The sequence below is a fragment of the Dermacentor albipictus genome, chromosome 6 (genome assembly GCF_038994185.2).
Source record: "Dermacentor albipictus isolate Rhodes 1998 colony chromosome 6, USDA_Dalb.pri_finalv2, whole genome shotgun sequence".
Classification (NCBI taxonomy): Eukaryota; Metazoa; Arthropoda; class Arachnida; order Ixodida; family Ixodidae; genus Dermacentor; species Dermacentor albipictus.
Genome location: NC_091826.1, coordinates 24,189,771 through 24,213,206, shown reverse-complemented (window position 1 = coordinate 24,213,206; position 23,436 = coordinate 24,189,771). Strand labels below are relative to the sequence as shown.

At 48.2% G+C, this 23,436-nt stretch overlaps 1 protein-coding gene across 5 annotated transcripts in view; it reads right to left on the bottom strand.

The window, feature by feature from the left end:
* The window catches only part of LOC135896502 (putative receptor-type tyrosine-protein phosphatase mosPTP-1), a 251,298-nt gene that overhangs the window by 32,276 nt on the left and 195,586 nt on the right, over positions 1-23,436 (bottom strand). For 4 of the 5 annotated variants that reach the window (XM_065424921.1, XM_065424920.1, XM_065424922.1 and 1 more), the window contains exons 4-7: positions 5,966-6,147; positions 4,763-4,950; positions 1,028-1,142; positions 218-421 (exon numbers count right to left, since the gene is read on the bottom strand). In XM_065424921.1, coding sequence (XP_065280993.1) covers positions 218-421; positions 1,028-1,142; positions 4,763-4,950; positions 5,966-6,147 — 689 coding nt within the window. Of the gene's footprint in view, positions 1-217; positions 422-1,027; positions 1,143-3,595; positions 3,860-4,762; positions 4,951-5,965; positions 6,148-23,436 lie in introns of those variants that run through there. The other variant, XM_065424925.2, reaches the window with a different exon arrangement.

Below are 23,436 nucleotides of genomic sequence, written 5' to 3'. Positions count from 1 at the left end.
ACATGAGCCAGTTGGTTCAAATTAGCTAGGGTTTAACATTTTAATATGTTTAGAAGCGCAGAAAATTGGGCTAATTGGTTTAGGTTCGCGGTTGAGGGCAATGCAAGGAGTGAAAGACAAAAAAGAAAACACAGAGCTCGTGCCGCATTTGTCATTTCGCTTTCTTTGTCAACAGACAATCAACAGCTGCAATCGGCTGTTGCGGGACTCCACTCACGGAGATTGGTGAGCGCGTATTCCTGAATGGGCTGCGGGTGGGAGACTGTACGGCGTTGCTGCTGTGCTGAGCCGTTGCGCGACGGATGAAAGTAGACGTAGTATCCCTGAAGAACCCCGTTGGGCTTCTCAGGTTCCCGCCACTTCAGCCGCACCGTGTTGTCCGTCACGCCCACCACCGTCACGTTCACAGGTGGGCTTGGCTCTGTGCACCACAAGAGAGAGAGAGAAGGTGAGTATGCGCCGGGGTTTGGGAACAGCGCCACCAAGTGTGGGTCCTTCGAAAGATGGAACAAGGTGTAGTCCGCGTGACGGTTGTTACTCCTCTACTGGCTAACATCACTGGTCACTCTGTACCCTCGCCTGTGTGGTCGCGGACAAATGAAGGGTGAAGAGTGATAACTCAAGAGCACAGTGTCACACCACAATATATCTGGTCATCAAAGAAGATACAGTCCTTGCACTAAATATACAAGCTGAAATCATGCTGACATTACATGAATCGGCGAAAGTGGGAACAAATTCATAAAACCAGCAATGAAAGAATGCGTTCTAGTAGCCCTAACTTGTTTACATTTCATTTGCCTTCAAAAGTATACATAACCAGGTGATCACAAAAAAGTGATCTTTTCTTTAATCCATAATAAGTAAACAAATCAAAATTTACAGAGGAAGGTTTTAATGCAAGGAAGGTGATTAACGAATTCGTGAGTGATAGCTTAAATCTCGTCAGAGACACCAAGTTCATGCAGAAATGGGGGACGCAGCTGTTAAATGAGGCACGGAAAAGTGCGGCTGATAGAACACTTGCCTCCCTCGTCGGTCATGACCGGCACAACCACAGCCGGTCCTCGTCCGGCAGGGTTGAACACTTGCAGAGACACCAGGTACTGAGTGAATGTATCCAAGTTCCGGATGGTGTATTGCTGCATAAGGAGGAGGTACGGCATGTTATCACAGAATGCCCACACAACTCTAGCAACTGCTACTCTAAAGTTCAGGATTATATTTACATTGAAGAGGCCAGGACACCAAACTCTCGAACCCAAACAGTGCATGGTGTGGGCGTCGCTACGCATCTCACAGCAAGCTGGCAAAGCTTTAGTGCGTTCGGTACAGCACATAATATGTTTGAATAATTTTACTATTGCACTTTAATTACATAGCAGTTTGGCAACACTAACACGTGACGTCATGAGTCGTGTTCCACATGGCTCTAGTACGGTTTCATACCCACACGTGCCTCTCAGCTATTAGCAATCAGCCTGAGATCGTTTCTGCGGGTAATACTCTGGTTTATGCTGTTCTACATGCACAAGCAAAGGAATCCACTATGCTGGCACATTACAATAATAAACAGTAGGACTCATCTCCGTTAAAGCTTGTGAGAAACCAGGTAAATTTTTTATAAGTACTGACAGTTGGGTGAGTGGGTATGGGTTCGTCTTTTTAAGTTCAGGTTTGCCCCACGCAAAAAATAATAAGGAAGACCTACTACCAGACCAAGTTTTCACGAGCTAATTTTTGCATTTCACAAGTAGGACATAAGACTTGATTAATTTATATTTAAAAAGGCAACAACTTGAATGGGTGCTTACCAATTGCGCTATGTATTTGCTCAGTTTCATCGCCTAGTCCAGTGACCCCCCAAATGAAAAGCATACAGCTGAAACCAAAGGGCAATAACCTGAATGACCACCTATCTCAATCCCCATTAGCCAAGGCTAGTATAGAACAAGCATACTGTCACAACTGACAGTATACACATGTGCATTGCCTGTGATAAAAACAACAACTTGTGACCAACCACTTCTGCCTCGTACTTACTGTAGAGTAAATAGTTAAAGCTTTAATGCTTCATACAGTGCTAGTCAAACTCGTGTACTGACAAAACTCTATAATGCTGTGCAGACAAGCGGTTGTAAATATATGATGTGACTTATGTGAATGTGAAGTGCATATGCAAATGTTTTAGTAATGCTTGTGAATGTCTCCATTTGTTCTTGAATCAAATATTTCCACAGACAAGAAAGTGGCACAACGCAGTTGTATCATATTACACTGTCAACAGCAACTGCAAATTTGATAATTGCAGAAGTCCCAAACAAATGTCACAGTGTGACAAGAAAATTACGCAACAACACACAAACTACATAAGCTGAAGTCTTTATAGCAGTAATTAACAACTGTGTGTAGAAAAATTACGCAACAACACAGTTGTGACATGCGGCGCGTCATGTGTCAGGACATGGTGAGGCACCGAGTGAACTTGGGCATGACCAGACATGTTGGACACTGCAGGAAAACATGACCCGCTTCACAGGAAGTGCCAATCAAATGCCAGAGTACAAAAAAAAAAAAATCTAGGCTGCCGTAAAATCAACCCTAAAAAACGAAACGCACCGCCATAGGTGGTGCAATCGCATTTTGACATGCAGCGCACACCATCATGTAACGCGCGGGAAGAAATTAGCATGTCCAGAAATGCGTGAGACATGAATGTTGATTGCAAGTAAGTGCGAAATAATAATCTCGAAACAGCTCAGCGCAAGGATCGAGCTAACGCTTTCATTGAGCAACTTGGCGAGCGCGCTACAGAATATGCATGAGGACCGTACGAGCACTGCTGGATATTTTCCAGGCACCGCAACGCGAATGACTCCAACCAAAGCTGTCGAAAAAAAAAACGAGAAAAATAAAATAAAACAAAGTTCACGGTCAACACAGGACGAGCTACAAGGACTGCGCCGCAACACTTCAGTCGGAGCCAACCAACTGGCTTTCCGTTTGCGTAACACCAAAACAACTTTCGCTCTTCGTAGGACGCCAGCCGCAACCCGGATAAGAGCCGCGCGTGAGCAGACACCACCACACCTCTTGCTTCGCCCGCGGAACTAGTTCCAGCCCCGCTACTCGGCTAGCAAGAAATTAACAACTAACTAGTCGATCAGCCAAGGGAACACTTCTCCGAAGTTTCCTGGCGTGGGGAAAACGTCACCCGGGCGATACCTTCGGGACCTGCGCGTCGTGCTAGGGCCTCGCGGGCACGGTAGATTAATCGCCGACGCCTGGTTAATAAAACAACACGCTCCGCCAGCGCGCATAACAACAAGGACGGGCTCACGACCGTGAGCGTGCGATTCATTCGGGTCCGCGTCGAACGAGGGTCGATACATTATTTTGCTCTCGCTTGTAGTGTACTCCACAAACAACCGGCTTTGTTTCACGCGTTTCCATTCATACTTTCGGTGGCGCAGGCTTTTCAGAGCGATCCACCGGCCGATATGAGGTGCAGACGGAGCGTAACGAAACGAGAAGATAAAACTGTGCGATCGCCCGAAGAGTTGGGGGGGGACGCCGATCGGAGAAAAGATCTTGCCTTGGAAGAAAGGGATGCGGACACTCCGTGATCTCTTTTTTTGTAGCTGGCGGGCACGAAATGACGGGAGGAGATGCAAAAACGCCCTGGCGCACGGGCTTGATCACTTTCCAGACGACATTGGGCGTTCGGCTCACTCTTTTTTGGGGCCTCGAGCCTAGCACCACTTTGACGGGCACATCCAGGCACCAACAGCGCCAGCCCAGCCAGCGAACGCATACACAAACACCAAAACACAAGCACGCCGAAATAAAAATGATCATAGCCTCGGACCCGGCAGCGCCCGAGAACCCGGCGTCTTGAGATTTCAAGAAAATGAACCGAACAAGGTACGCGTAGGCGGGCGAAATAAAATATCGCTTACGCTGCAGAACATTTTGGGTCGAAAATGAATGCGTTTTGCTCTTAAATTACGCAGAATTAAAAGACGTCCAGCAAAGACGGAGAGTTTCTGTTTTATAATTTTATCGTCAGATGGCGACACAATTGCGTTGAGTTTCTGTTTCGCACACCGAGATGGCGCGTCGGTTGCGCCGCAAAGCAGGCAGCGCTTGTCGATTCTTTGAGCAGACGACAATGTAGATGGCTAAAAGCGAAGGGCGTCTTCGATCTCGCAAGGGCGCCAAGATTTTCGCACATTATCGAAGCGAACTCGCTCGAAATTTCATTAAGGACTTGAAAGGAGAATATAACGCCGCTCCAAAAAAAAAAAAAGCGAAAAAATGAATGCGAGCACAAACCGTCAGATATATCTGCCGCGTCCTAGAAATGCAACCTGGCAGAGCAGTGTTTCTTTAACACTAACGCCTAGTGGCGTAGCCAGGAATTTTTGTTTTTTGTTAGGGGGAGTTGGGAGCGTCACGGATTGTAATACTTTGCAATCCGTGAGGTCACAGTGACGTACCAGTCTTGAAATTTCAGCGCGAAATCCAAAGTGAAACTTTGACCATCAGTTTTTCTTCTAATAATGAACCTGTTGACGCGAAATCAACGAAAGTAGATTTCTCCGTGAATGCTTCATCAATCTAAACCGATTCCGGATTTCCACTTATTAATGTTCCCTTTAAGATAAAGAATGCATATTAACGAGTCGGTGAAACTTTTCTTTGTTCGACAGCTGTTACCTGGCTAGCTCCTAAAACAAACCGTTCGGGAAGCGTGGCTCACCGTCTGTTTGCTGTCTCGTACGACGATTTCCCGGCTCTCCTCTTGCGGCTTGTCCCTAGGCCGGTAGGTGATGCGGTAGCCCTCGAATTCGCCGTGGATTGTGTGCCTCGGGGGAGCCGTCCACTGTATACGGATGGTGGAGCTGCTCGTGTTTTGCGCGTGCACGATGGTCGGCTTTCCCTCCGGCACTGCAAGATTGGAGGGCGAGAGAGACGGGCAGGACGAAGCGGCAGTGAGCAAACATACGCCGGGAAAGAAAAGAAGAAAATCAAGTCGACATTGCACGTTCTCGAACAAAATATATGAAAAGAATTAAGGGGAAACATTCTTTCAAGACTCTGCTTCGATTTATTTGGCGAGAAAAGGTGCGCTATACTGTAGGAGGTAACGAAGGGCTAATGACATTTTCGACAAACTGCGCCGGGGCGCTCTGCCATAGAATAAAGAACCTGGCTCTGCTGCGAGGATGAAATAGTAGCATATACAGGAACACTAAGCATGAAATAACGGACGAGGACACCATCAGTACCATTTGCCCCCCCCCAAGCAACAGCCCGTCATCGTGACGTCACGGTTTTTCAAGGTTTCTTTTTTTTCTGCCCGGGCCTCTTTGGGAGGAAAAATAGTTATTGGAAAACTCGCTAGGTAAATCATTTGTTCCACTTATAACGGTATGTAATATTCGTTTGATCGAGAAGAAGCTTCTAAAATCTAGAAAGGGAGGGCTAGTGCCAGGTCTTCCGTGTGGTGTCGCCACTAGTCTTTGTCCGCGCATATTTCCTTGCTTTACGTTGACTGCAGGACGAAGGCAACTCCCAGTGATCTCCAATTACCTCCCCTTTTTGCGTGAGCTGACGGTACACTCTAGGCACGCAAAGGTTCTAATCTTACACCAACACCCAATCGGTGAATGAGGCCGAATTAATCCACAACTCGAAGCGCGATGAACTATCCACTCTGGTTAACTCAGATATTATAGAACTATCACTGGATCTCTGGATTAGGACGGATTTTTTTCTTCAACTGCGAAGCTTTCATAGCGAGTGTTACTGTCGGGCGGAGGGACGATTCTCTCTTTCGCGAAATTCCGGAATTTCCGCATAACTGATTTGCAATACTCTGCTAGTTAGACACCCGTTCTACCTACTTCCAACACCTGTGTTCGTAACCCGCCCACTGCGGCGTTGACCAGAGTTGACGTACCTTCACGTAGCGTGACCATGTAGAAGGACTCCTTGCTGGGTTTGCTGGCGCCGATGGCGTTGACTGCCAGCACTCGGAAGGAGTACACCGTGAACGGCTTCAGACCGATCACCTGGAAGTTGGTGCTGTTGTCCGACGTCATCACCTTGTTCCGCGTGTCCCAGTCACCTTTCTCCCCGATTCTGCGACAACACAGCGACGCATGCGTTACTGAGAGTGGTGTCAAGAGCACCCACAGTGTTGCTGAAGAGAAAACAAACAAAAGATGCAACGTCACGCAAAGGAACAGGTTCATTTTTGCCGTGCAGGTATAGGGACCTTTTAACGCGAAGAAAGTGATGCGGTAAGTGCATTCGGAGCAATGCGGATCCCCTAGATGTAGCCCTTGTAATGTTAATGTTACATTATCACCAACATATTCACCATCATCATTCAAACCCGCAGTCTTCTTCCAGCGATATCCAGTTCAACAGCTCAACTCGATCCCGTCTGTGCGTCAGCTGAATTTAGCCTACACCGCCATACAAACCAAAGTTCATCACTTTCTTTTTCTGCACAGTGATGCGCCTCCCACATAGCTTGAACCACTCTCGAACCGCTTGAAACAAAATAGCGATTATAGAAGAATTGCGTATGGAGCTATTTTCGGGAGCGACCCATCGAAAACCGCCTCATGCTACGGCAAGCACGCTTTTCTGCATGACAGTAAAGTCCTGCGGGAAGTACGAGGCAATGCGCAGGAAACTGTAATGATTTTGCCAGATTTGGTATCCCTGTACACAAAAGACGAATGTGAGCGAACGTAGCGAGCAAATACATTGATCAGTCGACGATAAGATAAATTAACCAGCTTTTCGTTTTCTTTTATTCTTTTGCCGACCCTAGTATTATTACAAACTCACGAACTGTTCGTCTGCACTGCTTTGAACCAGTGACAAAGCTTCCAGCAACGGGACAAATATTTCAACGAAAATATAAAGATTGTTGTGTCCGCTTCATTCCAGCTGACTAACGTGAAAATAAAAATGAAAAAAGAAACAAACGGTGGGTGACGCGACGTGGCACTTACGCGGGAGGTTAAAAAAAAAGAATTCCCGAAAGCGTTCTCGAAAAAGCTGAAAGTTTCGGTAATGGTGCGCCCGTGCAACGTAACATAATGGGAGCAGAGAAATATAACGATCCTCGCGTGACGCATAACACGGAGCCCGTACGCGAACAAAGTCAAACGTGCCGCATATTCCAGCCAAGACAAATGGGAGCAATCGCGAACGCGTGACCATCCCAGAGCGCACAATAAGCGTAACACGAGCCTCGCGTCAGCCGTCGCCGTTTTGTTCATTTATAATAACAGCAGCGGCAACAGCGCGTCGCGAGCAGCACAAAGCGTTTTTTGTCGCTGCTTCGCCCAAACGGAACAAAGTCCTCCGGGACAATTTCCGACCGCGCCATCTCGTGGTTTAATTTGCGAGCGCTGAGAGAGAGAGAGAGAGAGAGAGCTCTTACGCCTACAAAAGCGAATAATTTTGGGAGAGGGTGAGGTAGTATAGAGAGAGGGATGCAGAAAGAGATAGAAGGAGGAAGAGAGAAAAAGCAGAGAGAGAAATGTAGAAGGATAGTTAAAGAGAGGGAGTAAGGGATAGAGGGATAAGAGGAAGGAAATAAATGGAATCGGAGAGAGATAGATGGATGACAAGAAAGGGAAACAGATAGAGAGGGGTGAGAAGCGGGAGACAGAGAGGGACGAGAAAAGGGCAGAAGGAAAGAGAGATGGAGAGAAAATTGAGAGAGAGCAATATATATATACAGGGAAGAAGAGAGAGGGAGAAAAAAGAGAGAAAGAGCTAGGAAATTGAAAGAGAGCGAAGTATATATAGGGATAAGAGGAGAGGGAGCAAGAGAGACCAAAGTAATGGGGGAGGGAGGAATAGAGACAGGGAGAGATAGAGAGAGGGAGGAAGAGAGAGAGAGAGAGACGGCGATGTAATGAGAAATATCTTTTCCGGTCGCGCCGTACGTGCTACGCGATTCTTGACTGGGTTTTCTGTATACAGTGCGCGTGCAAAAAAAAGAAAAGAGGGGAAAGAAAAAGACAACGCAGTGAATGTATGCGCCTGCGCCATTTACTCGGGTCGTTTAAAACCACGGCTTGTCGTATTGCGAGTGTTCCGAGAGCATTATGTGGCCCTCCGTACTGTTGTTTCTTACAGGCTTCGCGAAAAAAGGAAATGAACGCAGTTCCCGACGACTCGAGGTAATTAATCGGCGAGGATATGGTATATGTTCTGCGCTGTCGGCTCAGTTATTGAAAAAAGAAAGATAAAGAAAGAAGCAGCACGTAAACAAAGCAAAGAACGAGATATTTAAGTGGCAAAACGATATGAACAAAGAATAAGTGTGAATGAACTAAACAATAAAGGGGGAGGGGGCCCAGAGAGTGCGTTAATCGCGCCAGTAAAGCATAAAAAAGCCCAGTTGTCGTGGTTTTATCCGCCTCATTTCTTTCCTAAGGAAATGGCGTTGAGAGGGCACGGAGCAAGCGAATGGAGGAATGATAAGGCGATACGAAACGAACGTGTTGCTTCACGAGCGAACGAACTACATGAATAGTTGTGATAAGAATTGTCCTTTTTCAATTACATTTGAGTTTCTCGTCGGCTTTGTTCGGTGTACGGATAAAGTAAATAAGATGTAACTAAATAAGTGAAACAACGTTGGGCAACAGACGACCTGTTTGCTCGAAGCCACCCGACGTCGGTGAAGTTTCGCGAAACGAAATGTACATATTCATGCGGATCTTTTTGCGAGTAACTATTATGGGTATATCATAAAGAATGAATATGAACAATCTAATTATCTGAGCCGGTGAGCCAGAGATAGATAGATAGATAGATAGATAGATAGATAGATAGATAGATAGATAGATAGATAGATAGATAGATAGATAGATAGATAGATAGATAGATAGATAGATAGATAGATAGATAGATAGATAGATAGATAGACAGACAGACAGACAGACAGACAGACAGACAGACAGACAGACAGACAGACAGACAGACAGACAGACAGACAGACAGACAGACAGACAGATAGATAGATAGATAGATAGATAGATAGATAGATAGATAGATAGATAGATAGATAGATAGATAGATAGATAGATAGATAGATAGATAGATAGATAGATAGATAGATAGATAGATAGATAGATAGATAGATAGATAGATAGATAGATAGATAGATAGATAGATTGTGTAATAAGGAAACGCCAAAGCCCACCAGTCCTACGCGACCTCTTCCACCGATTCTCATCCGCGAACTCTCGGGAAGTACAGCCTTTAAAGTGCACTAGCTTTAGTTATCTAGATAGCTTGTTAGCATACTTAGTAGGCTAGTTAGTCTGTTGAGGAAGTGGATTCAGCTCGAGAAATCCCCGTCTTCATGACAATGTAATGTCGACGAGCGGATCAAATTATCATGGAGTTGAAAAAGAGTCATTTTCTTTGTGTTTGTGAGTGCGCAAAGATGGCGTATATGTGGGCTGTGCAAGTAGCGCTCTCCAACGAGAACACTGCCTGGCCGATAACTAAGTTCCCCCGAAATCTCGTTAGACCTGAAGTCCACGCAGGAGGCACGTGGCATCAGCACAAGCATAAAACTGAAAACTATTTTTAAAGAAAGCATTCAATCTCGTTGGATTTAACTTATTAGCATAACGGTGCGGACTTAGGTGTGTCTCTCGGAGATGGAGGTGGAGGCTCCAACTTTAAAAAATGAATAAAAAAAAAGAAGAATAGTCTTTCGTCATTAAGAGCCTCGCCACTGAAGGGAATATTTCCAGCGGGCCACGAGACGGGCAAAGGTGGCTCAGCGAAAATTCGCCGGACAGAAACGGGAGTTAGACACTGAATAAATAAACAGATGAAAAAAAAGAAGTTAGGCCGACGGTGAGAAGGAAAAGATACACGGAGAAGACGTTAAGAACAAAGAAAAGAAGCAGGTACAAGCGCCGAAACGCGAAAGCTCGGAGTTATACGCGGACAAGCGAGGTCGAAACTCAATTTGAAACTATGGCAACGGTTCTTCTTGCTCGGCTGCTTCTTTCTCAACAGTGTTTTTTTTTTTCTTTCTTCTTTCTTTCTGAAGAGGCGTCACACGTGCGTGAAGCGGGTGATTATATTACGCGTCGGGTGAAGGGGGAGAAGGGGAGGGGCTTTCGGGCTTCATTACGTAAACTAGACTCGACTTACGAGGTTCACTATCTGTCTCGCGGAGTTGGGCGGCCATTTTCGGTTCCTATTTAGCAACCGGTTGAAGTGGTCGTTGCGACGTGTTACTGTCATCGCGACGTCGCTGTGGCATTTAGGGAGCTGGAGCTCGAGTTTGCGAATGAATAGCCCGAAAAAAAAAAAAATTGGCTGAGGCTTAGCTTGGTTAAGCCTAGTCAGTTGCGAAGCATATTGGTGGCTAAACTTGGTAAGTAACTTGTCGCCGAGCCGCATACTGAGCAAGTTGCTTGGCCAGACGTTCTTCCCGCTCTTCATCAGTCTCTGTAGCACGCCGCAAACTTCGCTTCTCATTCCAACGAGCAGCTCTGTCTCCAGGAGGCATCTCACCTCGTGAGTGTCTAGCAGAGGCAAGCGCAGCTGCTTATATACCGCCGCGACGCCGCGAGCGACGGCGCGAGTTGGAGCCCCGTTTCTCCTCTGTCGTGACGTCACGGTGTCACGTGGTATTGAAGGCGACACCGCCGCGCCTGAGGAGCTGGGTTGAGCTTAATATGCTTCGCATAAAAAGGCGAGCTTTAGAAGGGCGCTTGTCGAGAGAAGCGGTGAGGAGGAAGCGTTCGTTTTAGCAGCACCACCAGGGGGCAGCACTGGCTTTACAGAATCAGCCAACATCTGCCTTCTTTATCGCGCGTATCTGGTAGCAAACACGAGGAACACGGGTGACACACCGCAATGATCACAGTCAAGTGATTCGCCACGCTGAAGTATGTAGATGCACAGCACACACATGTCGCCTGGCAAAGGCGACACCCAATAAACAGTAGTACCACCCATGCACACACACACCTACGTTGGGCGCCAAGTGAAAGCCGCTATGGCGACTCACGTGGTTGTGACCACGTGTTCGCGTGCGGCATTATACGCGTGGTCGCAGTGAAGAGAGAAAGACTATACTACTAGCTCAAACGTTGAAGCTTCTCTCAGCGTTGAAGTGGTCCTGATGATTCGATTAAGGATCGGTTAAAGCCTTGCCGGGAACTTGCCGCAGGATGTGACGTCACAGAGAAATTGGTTTGGGAAACGATGGCTCGCGAGGCCACCCACACACTTCCAGCTAATTAATTAATTAATTACATTTATTTCTTGTCGTGGAACGCGAAACTCAAGCTCTCGACGAAAACTGGTGCCGTCTGCCTGTTCAGAAGTGCAATAACGTAGCTTGATGTGTACGCTATGCTTTAATGTTTGTGCCAGTATACTTTTGTCACGATTTTTGTCAATCATACGTGTCTGATTTGTTTGTTTGTGCCTAGCTTACAACTAATTTTTCTTTTTGTTGTTGCTTTCATTTATTTTATTTTGCTCTTCGTGTCAATTCAAGCAGCTCATCTGCCTCGCACATAGCAGGGCTGACGAGATCTTCGACTTCCATCAAATTCTCTTTCCTGTTAAACGAAAAACAGCGTCGCTAGCAAAAATTGCCGGCATAACAGCGCCGCAATATACGGAACGCACACAGACTTGTCGGCATATGCTCGTCAATTACGTGCACATAACGCACGATGCGCGTAAGTGCTGTTCTTACCTAGAAAAAAAATTTAAAAATGGAACGGCTGAAGAAGGCTTCTCAGAACAGCACGGTGTCACGGCTACCCCTAACCCCTCGCTCCTAAAGTCCCTTAAACTTCGAAAAGTAGTGCCACTCTCCTCCTCCGCCTTCACTCCTCCTCGTTTCTCCTCTCTTTCGCGCTCCCTCCTCGACCGTGGCGCCACCTACATTGCTCGAGCGTAGCAACGGCCCCAACATGCGCCCCTCGCCACTCCGTAGACGCTTCTCGAGCAAAAATGGCGCTGAAGCAGGGCGCGTGGGCCCACGTGATACTATTAGGCCAATAGCGACGCGGCGGCGGCCTCGGCGAGAGCGCGCGAGGAGGAGGCGGCATTCTTCAAAGCGTGGCACTACTTTACGAAGTTCAAGAGGCTTTACTCCCTCCCTCCCTCCCTCTCTCACTCACTCACTCCATCCATCCCCCTTCCACTCCCTCTCATTTCCTTCTTCCTCGTTATTGTACTCCATCTCACTAATTCCGCGCAGTACAGTGAAGGCTATAGCGCCCGCATCAGCCAACCAGGAGTAACGAAAGCCGGCTGCCCGTTTCGGAGAAGGGAGGAGGAGGACATCGCTCATTGTCCGCTACTAATCCTTCCGTGAAGCTTCCGTTCAGTCGCGCCGAGGATGGGATCAGAAGAGGGCAACGCGGAGGAAGCGCTCTTCAACGATTGGTCGGTCACCTTCGCAGTACAAAAAACATTTCCAGCATCAGGATTGATCTGAATTTTCTCTTACGAATAATTCTAGCGTAAGCGCTTTCTTTTTTTGTGTGTGTGGGAACATAATTCTATTTTTTTTTTTTTTGGTCGGCAGATTCGCGACCCATATCTCTCGCTGCACTGCGCGGAAACAGTCGGGTGCACTGAGATTCTCCTCTGCCGGAAACCCAAACAACTAGCGAAGAAGAAAGTTAAGATTAATGGAGACGTAGAAGCTTGTAGGTATAGGGTACGGGTCTCTTGCTGACCGCGGAGTTCTTATATGCGCCGGGCAGCGTTAAAGAGCTGCATGGATGCGATAGAGCAGAGACGATAGCCGGAAAGGAGAGAAAGCACTGCTTCGTTCTCTGCCTTTCTCCTGTACGATGGGTTCACTTCGCTACGCCAAAGCGGTCGATACAGAAGCGTTCTGCGAGGAGAAAGTTCCCGTGCTGCAGTGAGGGCGGAAGAAAGAGAAATCCAAGTACCGTATAGCGCGAAAAGGCACGGGACCGTGTGTCATGGCTGGAGCGAAGGACTGAATCTCGATTTCTGTTCTCCATTAGCGTCGCTCGCCGGGAAAACAGGAGCGGCTGCGCGATTTCGACATCTTCCGAGCTGCGGCAGAAACTTGAGTGGATATATGTCACGCCGCTCGGATATCATAAGAATGTATGGCGTGGCTTGTGCCATACAGTTCGGGAAACACTATCTTTAGCGCATATCAAGGCATGAGATGCGATTGAGTTTGGAGGAAGGAAGATAACGCAAGACAACGGGCACGAGGCAACTGAGCAGATGTTGGGGGCAGGTCGCCTTCCGGGGCGTACGCCCCCCCCCCCCGCACCCCCCGACCTCGAACACTTGATTCACGGACCCTTCTATACCATGACCTTCTGTGTAGTTTTCTATGAAACATATTTATGCACTTGTGCGGGCGTATTGCACTATGCGTAAGGGTAGGCCTCTATACCATTCTATGATCTAAAAGCCTACCTAGTATGGTACGGTGCGGTTCTAAAGTTAGACAGGTTTTTGCCCCCTTCCATGAAACAAATCGGTTTACGTACTTGTAAACATCTCTCGTGTTATGCCTAAAGGTAGGCGTCTGGAATTTAATAAAAAGAAAGAAATCAGAAGCTTTTTTCGTGCTTGTAGCGAGCAAGGGAGCGCTCCGAGATGTTCTGCAACCGTCAAAGAGACACTAAGTAGACTGGGACAAATCTGATAAACATTTACGAGCTTGATTCGACGCTCCGAAAGGCCTGTGCTATCTCTCGCTAGTGGCGGACAAGAACGAAAGGAACTCGATTGCGGCACGCCGATGCCTGCCTGGGTACGCTGGACGGCGTGTACGCGCTGACGCCATTAAGATTACAGAAGTCACCATATTATACTCCTTTCGTATGGGAGTAGGAAGGAGGCGGGTTGCAAACTCCTTTCGCATGGGAGTAAGTGGGGTGGAGGGAGGAGTGCGAAGAACCACACCGCTTCGAGCGCCGCCGTGCGGAAGCTACCGACCACTCCCGGCGGGAATCGAAATCGCGCCGACGGACACGCGGAGCGCACGAAGCGCGCGGCCAGCCGTGAAAATCCGGGCCGTGACCCTTCCCGCCCGAGCCCGAACTCGCCTCCTCTCCCTCCCCCCCCCCCTCCCCCCCCCCAAGACGGTCCTATAGCTTCCGGGTTTGAGCCCTCCCTCAGAGACACTGGGAAAAATCCCTTCGAACTACGGACAGAGCACGAACAAATTCCCTTTCTTTTTCCTGCAGAGAGGGAGAATGAAACGAGATAAGGAGAGAGAGGGCACGAGCCCGATTTGAACCACAAAGTCAAGAGAGCATGGTCAACTTTTTTCGTCGCATCAGCAAAAACGAACAGAAAGAAACAAACGCCTGAAGGCTAACGTACGCACAGGGAAGGAAACAAAGTTCCTTGCGGCGCTAACGCCGCCATGTTCCGTCCAATATTGAGATAGCGCGTGTCGTTGTGTCGCTGCCTTATATACTTGTGCGCCGCGCAGCCGACGCTAATTTAATCTCGAGATTCTGGCTCCTTCGACCCTTTTGTTGCTCCCCCTGTCGCGCAGCCGGGAAAGTCTCGAATTCACCGGGACGCGCTCCAGCTTTCTATTCCAGGTTCTGCGGCCTATACTTTATTTTCCTCTTTTCTGCCGCGTGTCGTCATACGATCTTTAGAAAAGCTGACTGGAACAACTCTGAACACAGAGGCCCAACTAGATCTGCGGCATGGAAGGTACGCTCTTTCGAAAGAGAAAGAAATGGAAGGAGTGACAACGAAAAAAACAGAATAAAGTGCAGGGCACTCCGAATCAGATTATAATAATGATCACGTGGCCAGAGGCCGTGCACAGTAGCTGATGGAGAGTGGCAATAATGCACCGCGGGTAGTGAAGAACAGAAGCGTTTGTTACGAAACTCGTTTCACGAGGAAGGAAGCACAGCAAGAAGAAAAAAAAAGTTAGAATCGCCTATAAGGTAACATTAGTCGCCAGACATGGCCCATTCGACTTGTCGTCTGAGAGTGCTCCGAAAAGAGCTCACAAAGGTCATGTAAGACAGCGACGAAAGACTCAATCCGAGCCAGTAAGTAAATAAATCGGGAGATCCCCCACTTTATAGCGTGCCTCATAATCAGATCGTGGTTTTGGCGCGTAAAACGCCAGAAATAATTTAATTTTAGCTAGTTTATGACGCTACACCTTTGAAGGGAACAGCGCTAAAGAATGAGACAAGCGAGTGGCAAACATTCGCTTATTTGAGTTTGAGTATAGCTAAAAAACAAATGATATGTTTCTTTTTTGAGCTATTCATTGCGTGTTTACATCGTTGCTCTTATTTTGGCGACTTACGGTTTTATTCGAGGGCTTTCCTTGTTATTAATAAGAATGTCCCCAAAATCAAATTGAGTCTGACATGCATTGCCCTTGATAACCGACATGACCGCTGGCAAGTAGAACAAGAAATTGAAGAAGAAATAGACCGCACTGTAAGCGTACCAATGGCTTGGATTGTTGTCTGTGACTCTCTGAAAATGGATCCATGGTGTTTATAAACTCAGCTGTAAGTCGGCGCTTTGAGTGTTCGTACGTGTGTGTGTTTCCCAACTGCTTGACTCGTCTGTGGCGTCGTTCCCTTTAATGAAACATCTACGAAACTTTAGTACGAGTATACACGGGCTTGAAAGGCTTTAATGAAGCCACAGTAGAATTTATTAGTTTTAGCTTGTCCGCATTACGTGTTAGCCGTTGCATGCTATCGAGGCATCGGTGACGTGGACGGTAGGAGCAGCGCTGGTAGCGACATTCTGTGATGGTTTGTTGAACCACAATGTGTCAGAAACGTTTCGATAAAAACAGGTAATGTATTTAATAATTATGTTACTGCTGACTCCCTACGCCAGTAGCAAGGTAGAATATGGTCCGTGATTGCGATCACATCCATGTGTGCTATGGTTAAACGTATCATCACGAGATGGCGCCACTACCGCTGCTTCTCGCGTCCACGTCACCGGCATTTTTTTATTCCGCAAATGGTAAGACGTAAATGGAGAGATTAAATTCTCTATTATCGCTGTAGTGCTCGTTTATTCCATATGCAGTAAAGCACAGCTGCAGCGTACTACAATGACCAGTCATAATGTGCAATTGCATGTGTATTGTACTGCGCAGTCGAGGTGGCCCAAGGGCGAATAGAACGGCTGGCAGCACAACGAAACATAGACCAAACATGCGCGTACTGTACGGGCGCTTTAAGTAATAGTGAAACAATTGAGCTTATCTTGACCACTTCGTAAAGTCTAGAAAGCGCTCGTGCTGTAAAAAAATTTAGTTCCACAAATCCTCATCCAGCGCCAGGTTTCTCGGCGTAGCAAAACGCGTTGACGCCTCCAGCTCCTTCGTGCAGAAAAAGAAAGAAAAAGCATAGCAACACGAGCAGCAAATTGCATTACACTGTAATGCGAGCAGGCAGTTCTACTCTGACATATGGATTGTTAACCTGACATGAAAATACAGCGCAATCATTTACGATGTATGCACACACGATTCTTGTTCCCGGAAAGGGGAATCGAGATATAGAAGACCGCAAGTGACTGTTTCTATTCCACGATACATAAATGCGGTAGATGGCTGGCGTAAGCCTTTGTCCTCGGCTAAAATGTAGCCGGAAAATTCCTGCTGTCACCGCACGTTGAAAGGCAGCTTAAATTGAAAGCTGGACAAACTGAGCCATAGCTCGGATCGCACATCTGACTCGAATATATCTAAAAAAAAAACGAAGAGAGAAGATGACATAAAGCTCGTTTAGGCGTCCGGATACCGAGAATAATGAGACAAGCGTGCAGACACCGAACCTTCAAAAGCGAAAGGCCGTATCGGTTTCGGAGTATAACAAGTCCCACGAGGACAAGAGCCTCCCACACTGGCGCACTGCCAGGTGAGCAACGGGAAAGAGCCCTCGGCAACCGCGACCCCACCTAGCTATCTAGTCACTCCCACGCTCCCCTCGGAGCGAGTCTGTACGCGTTATCACGTAGCGGCAACGCGGCGACAAAAGTGTCAAAACTCGGTAACGGCGGCGCGCTTCGTGAGCGAAGGCGAGGCGGAGAGGGGAATAAAAATAAAAATAAACGGGGAGCAGAAGTGGGCCGCGCGCCTGCGCCGCGACCTCATCCCGAAATAGGGAGCGCAGTTCCCTCCCTCACCGCCAGGCGGTCGGCGCGGCGCTGTCGGCGCCAGCGATGGTGGCTTCCTCTCCCGCGCTGGCCCCCCCTCTGTTCCTCGGCGAGCGGGACTTCGCATCCGCCCACGCTGGCGTCTGCCGCAGTGTCCTATTGATTCGGACACGCGCGTGCCAAGAGGAGGGTGGAGGAGAGAGGAGACTGACGCCAGAGAGAGACAAAGGAGGAAAGGGACGAGAAGACACGGGAGGTGAGGAAGAGGCGTTGCCATGGAAACACCCTTGGCCGTCCTCGAAGATTACTCTCTCCCTCCAACAGCAAGTCCCGATGTGAAAGGAAAAAAAATGGAAAGAATGTTACCGAAAGGAAAATACAACGTGAAGAAGAAAGGTCGTCCGCTCTTCTAGGAACGAACGGGAAAGAAAGGAGGAACGTGGCAGGGCGCGGGCGAAAGGATGTAGCGGAAGATGCTGAACGAAGATGGGGAACAATAGGGAGAAAAGGGCGTCTCTCTCTCTCTCTCCGGATCTCGCACGTCGATTCTCTCTCGAGTTTTTCTTATTTCGTTTTTTTTGTCGTATCAAGTTTCTCGATAGTGCTTTTAGTGTCGCACAAACCAGGTTTGTTATCCAGTCGCGTATACTACACGTGCGGGGATGTAGACGCGGCGCTGTTTTAGGGGGAGGCGGCTGAGCCGAAGCCCGTTATACCTATACACGTCCCGGCTTTATGGCTTTTTCCGAACGCTTGAGTTATCCTCACCGGTCGCTGGTTCTTGCGCCGCGCCGAACGCCGCGCCTTTCCCCAACCCCCTTTCCTTCCTTCTCTCCGGCCACTTTTTCCGGGCTGTGGGACAACGAGGAAGGATCGTAAGGAGTAAGGAAAGAAAGACGGTACGAAAGAAGGAAAGAGGGGAGAGTGTGGGACAGACAGATCGACGCGTAACGGGAAAACTAGGTCAGCCAGGGCGTAAAGGAATGGGCCGAAGGCCAAGAGTATACGTCGTTATAGAAAGAGCACGGTGTGCTCGAAGAACAGAGGCAAAGACTTCGGAAAAAAGGAATAAACGGGAAGAAAAAGGAAGAAAAGTTTTTCTTTAAACGTCCGTCGCAGTTTCCGCCTGGCAGTTGCAGTGAAGAGTGAAGCTGTGGGAAGCGTTTCTGTATGTCTCTCGTCAGCCTTCTGCAAAACAACATGTTTACTCAATTCATAGAGAACTGAAAGCTGCGCGTTTTTGTTTCTTCTCGACGGCATATGTATAACTTTCGAGAGAGTGTTGGGGTGGTACGTGTGTGGAGGAAGATGCTTGTAAGAGACGCCACAGAGAGTGTTTTCGTTCTTTTCTTTTTCTGAGTTTTGGAAAGGCTGCAGCGAGGTCTGATAACGAAGCTTTTTTTTTTGCGTACGCGTCAGTACTATCGTAGTCGCTACATTTGCTGCAGCGCATTGCTACATGTAGCCCATGTGCTACGTACGTGTGCTGACCGTGCGGTAACTAACACCTACGTCAACGGTGAGTTCTCACAAGAAATCTCCCCATTCTGTAGGGTCGGAATGCAGAGCAATACAGCCAGCCGATCGTGAACAAGACATTCATTTGTTGTAATGCTTTGAACGCATCACCGTTTTATATATGCAGTAACGGGTGATCATTAAGATGCCGGTTGTGAGGTGAACTAGTCCATTAGTGCGCCGTTTTACACCAGTGGTTCCGTCGTATCCACTGTAGAAGAGAACACAGAAGACGTTGCAAAACCAGCGCGAAAAAGAGCAACATGGCGATAAGTGAATTCCTCAGTATAGTCGTGAAAAATGAAGGTACAGTACCAGTTCAGTAGCAAATAAGTATAGCACTAACCGAATACAAAGTACTGCTCTAGTTTCTCATGCTCAACAATGACAGATCACGCACGCTTTGAAGCTTGCACGCAGCATACGCTAGCCAGAGAGTAGCAGGCTGATAGAGCGTTCCTATACTGTGTGGTGCACTCTTTAACACGCGCATATGTAGAATACGGGTGAATTTTCGCCTCTGCGAAAGTGACTAAGCGGTCGCCCAGCAAAGAATGTGGTGTGGTTGGTGACGCTGGCGTCTGTCTAAAACGCCTGCAGCGGTAGGCCCACACAGCTTCAGCTGGAACTTGCGGCGCCAGGAGAGAGGCGCGCATATTAGAGTGTTCCCTTTAACAGTGGGCCATACTGTACTAGCGGTTCGGGCGTACGGTCGACCGGGCCACGTATCTTTTCGTCGGGGAGTACTCATGGGGCAATCACCCAGTCAAGCTGCAGCTTAGCAGCTTTTGTGCTTGTCCCTGCATTCTTTTGTTTTGACTATTGACTTGACTTGACTTGAGGAGACTCATAGGCAAGTTGCACATATAGCTACAACCCGAGGAAGCAAGCCGAGGAAGCCGAGGATGCCGAGAGATCTGGCTCCGCCACCAATGCGGTTGAAGGTGGATCGCCTTGGCTTTGTCGTTGTACGCCAGCCAAACGCAGTGCGCGTCTCTGTAGCCCCTGTAAACCACCGATGGTAAGCTGCGCATGCGCAGTCGAGCGGTACAGCACGACAAACGCTGTTGACTATCAAAGAGTTGATGACAAGGAAATTTATTCACCCGTAGGCACGCTTACAACTGTGGTAAAAACGAAAAGTACAATATGAGGTACATCACATGTAATACATCATACTTGATGTAAACAAAACAGATTAACAAATGAAATAATAAATGGTGTCTGCTTGACACTGGCTTTGCCAAACGCAACAGTTGAGCGACGAAGTTGAATGTTTCGTCAATAATGACTATCAAACATCTCGCCCGTGGCCGTAGTCTGGTGCTTTCTTGCAGAGCCTTCGTTTCCGATCAAGGCCGTTCTGTGAATTTTGGTCAAATATTTCTGCCATAATAAAAGAAGCCCAAATGCCCGTAAAATTTCGCATCACGTTCGTCTGACGGAGTGCGCCTTTTAGATTACCTTTTATTATATGCATGGTATAACAGGAGCTACAATGCGGTTTCCTGCGCCCAAAGTGAGAGGGAGATAAGCCACTGTCAGTTCCATCTGTGGCTTTTCGCCTATACGCCTTTCCTCAAAGGTGTATTTGGGCTTTATAAATGTGAATCCGACACCAAAGTATTAGCGCTGTAACCATGACTCGATGACCAGAAGGTATCGAGAAATGCTTCGAATTAAAAAAAAAGAAAGAAAGGAAAAAGAAGAAAACAGACATGTTAAAATCTATCGTGTGGGCATATCTGGCGTCGCATTTGTGCATTATCCATTGGCCCACCGTTTGCTACGACAAGAATGCGTTCGCGTTACAAGACTAGGGAGTCTCAAGATGGCTGCCACACCGATGGCTCGGAATCATGCACACTTATTCTTATTCATGATTGTGTTGCGCTTAGTATTACACTGACGGAAGGGCTATACAAGGAACATAAAAGAACAAAAAGTACGTGGACTAAGCGCAGTATACAATCATGAACGTCCACCAACTAGTCCCGCCCCGTTCATAGCTTTATTAATCGTGTTCTATTTGGTTTCTCTTTATCCACATAGATTCCAGATGTAAGGGGAAAATTTTTTTGCGAATATTTTCCGCCTGCCTAAATGGAACGGCGGTCTGAACAAATTTGCAAAAGTTATATGGAACAACTGATATTTTAGAGTGTTTTTGCTTTTAGATGCACATATACGATAAATACATGGAACTGGTGTGTGAAACGACGTTCCGAATAAAAGTAACTGGTATGTGGAACACTGCTTCAAAGTGGCTTTCTCACGGCAATACAGTTTCACATATCCATTTGTGATGTATATTTACACAAAAAAAAGAAGTTCAAATATGTCGAAAGCCATTCCATTTAAGTAAACGGGAAATATTTGCAGAAAATGGCCGCTTATAACTGTAACCTAACGTCGAACGAGACCGAAGGCATGCAGATGGTTTATATAGAAGGTCCGTAGTTGTTTCCCTTTCTTCCTTAGCTCACTTCTGTCAGTCCTCTCCGGATGGTCTTCCGCGGCCATTGAATTTGGGGCACCGCACGACCGATAGCGGATTCTCGTTCACCCCGTCTCACTCGCCCTATCTTTTATTTATTTTAACGCGACAGCGTTAAGGAGCTCGTGTCGCAGAAAAGCCGGTGTCGTCGGCGGCGGCGTCGGCGTCGTCGGCGTTGGCCGTGAGCAATAAATCCCAGCAGGCACTTCATGAATAAAAAGCAACTTGCAACATGGGCTGCGTGGGAATCGAACCAGGGTCTCCGGAGTGTGAGACGGAGACTCTACCACTCAGCCACGAGTTGGATGCTTCAAAGCGGTACAAAAGCGTCTCTAGTGAATGCGGTGTTGCCTTAGAAACGAGCTGTTTCTAAGGCTCAGGCATGCGTCGCTTGCTCAGGCGCACATTTCGTTGCCGCGCCGAACGCGGCGCTGCTCGACGCTCACCGCGTCCGATGCGGGGCGCGTAGTCGCTGCGCCGTAGCCCACTGTCTTACACCCCTTGGCGGGTGGACGGGAACGCTGTCGCGTTCCACTCTTGAAGGCGAAGCTTAAGCGTCCTCCAATTTTTTTTTGTTCGTCCCGAAGCAAGGGACGGTCCTCGGTTTCGTATTCGAGTGGACGGAACTGGCGACACACGCCCGCACCCGCTCTGTTCGATCCGCGCGATGTCGTCGAGGGTATTGGACGAATGACAAGTCCCACGAGTTCTGCTCGAAAAGGAGAGGGAGAGCGAATGCCCCGGGGCTGTGGACACTTTGGCGCCGCGCCCAAAACTGATCCGCACATATCTGAACAGCTTCGTATCGTGCAAATGCACCGTATAGAGGAGCTGCTCCGTATAGTGGGAACTGTTCCACGTACTGGCGTACTGCTCCGCATAGCGGAACTACTCCACACACTGGCGCACTGCTCCGTATACACTGTCAAATAATTTGCACCCAAAAAGGTGAAAAAGGGTGTAAATGTGTCTATAACTCACACCCTTAGGGTGTTATCCATATAACGGACACCCTAAGGGTGTGAGTTATAGACGCATTTACACACTTTTTCACTTTTTAGGGTGTAAACTATTTTGCAGTGTAGCGGAACTGTTCCACATACTGGCGTACTGCTCCGTATAGCGGATCTGCTCCACATGCCGGAGCTGATCCACATATAGGAGGAACTCCTCCATATATATAGCGGCGCTGTACATACCCGAGGTTTTGGGTTTCTCGAGAGAGAGCTTGCTCGGATCTGTTTGGATAGGCCGATCAATGGACGGCGGTGGTTGTTTGCCGGCACAGAGATGTGCGCGGAGGTTATCTTGCTTGCATCTTATATGCGTGGTATACGAGCAGCAGAGTTCACTGCAAACAAAAACAAAAAAATTACTAGGGAGAACTCGGATGCTTCGATCGCAATAGTTTGTTGAAAACGACCAATTTGCGAAGCCGCGCAACGTCGTTTTTGCGGCCAGAGAGACGATTCTCGGGGAAATCCTCCTGCGCTGCGACCCCCCCCCGCCCCACCCACCCACCCCATTCTCGCTATGGCTGAACTGCGCCATATGCTCGCAGATCCCGAAGACCCGAGCGCCGTATGTCCTTCTGGTAATCTTATCTGGGCAGTCTAAGGGATACTGGCCTGGCCTCCGAGATTCGAGCGATACCGGAGGCCATGCAGCGGGCTCCGTCCCGGCACGCCGAAAGAAGGTCCGGCCGGCGGGGAAGACAAGAAAAAAACAACGGGCGATCGGTTTATTCGCTCGATTCGCGGAGTTTCTTCTAAGGGCTGCTGAGCACGAGGTCGCGGGATCGAATCCCGGCCACGGCGGCCGCATTTCGATGGGGGCGAAATGCGAAAACGCCCGTGCACTTAGATTTAGGTGCACGTTAAAGAACCCCAGGTGGTCGAAATTTTCGGAGTCCTCCACTACGGCGTGCCTCATAATCAGAAAGTGGTTTTGGCACCTAAAACCCCATAATTATTATTAGTGTCTTCTAAGGCATCCATGGTAGCATAAACAAAGGAAAGAAAAAGGATAGGACGGTGGTGGGTCTTATATGGTTCAAGAGTTGCGCAGTGCGGGATATTGTCACACGATATATGAGGTCACGGACCGCGGGCGGTCGAAGCCATCGATCACTGTTTGGCCTGACGGCGATGCCATCGCCATCGACCCCCCCCCCCCCCCCCGGTTTAGCTCGCGTGCTGACCGCAGCTGACCTGTTCACCGGA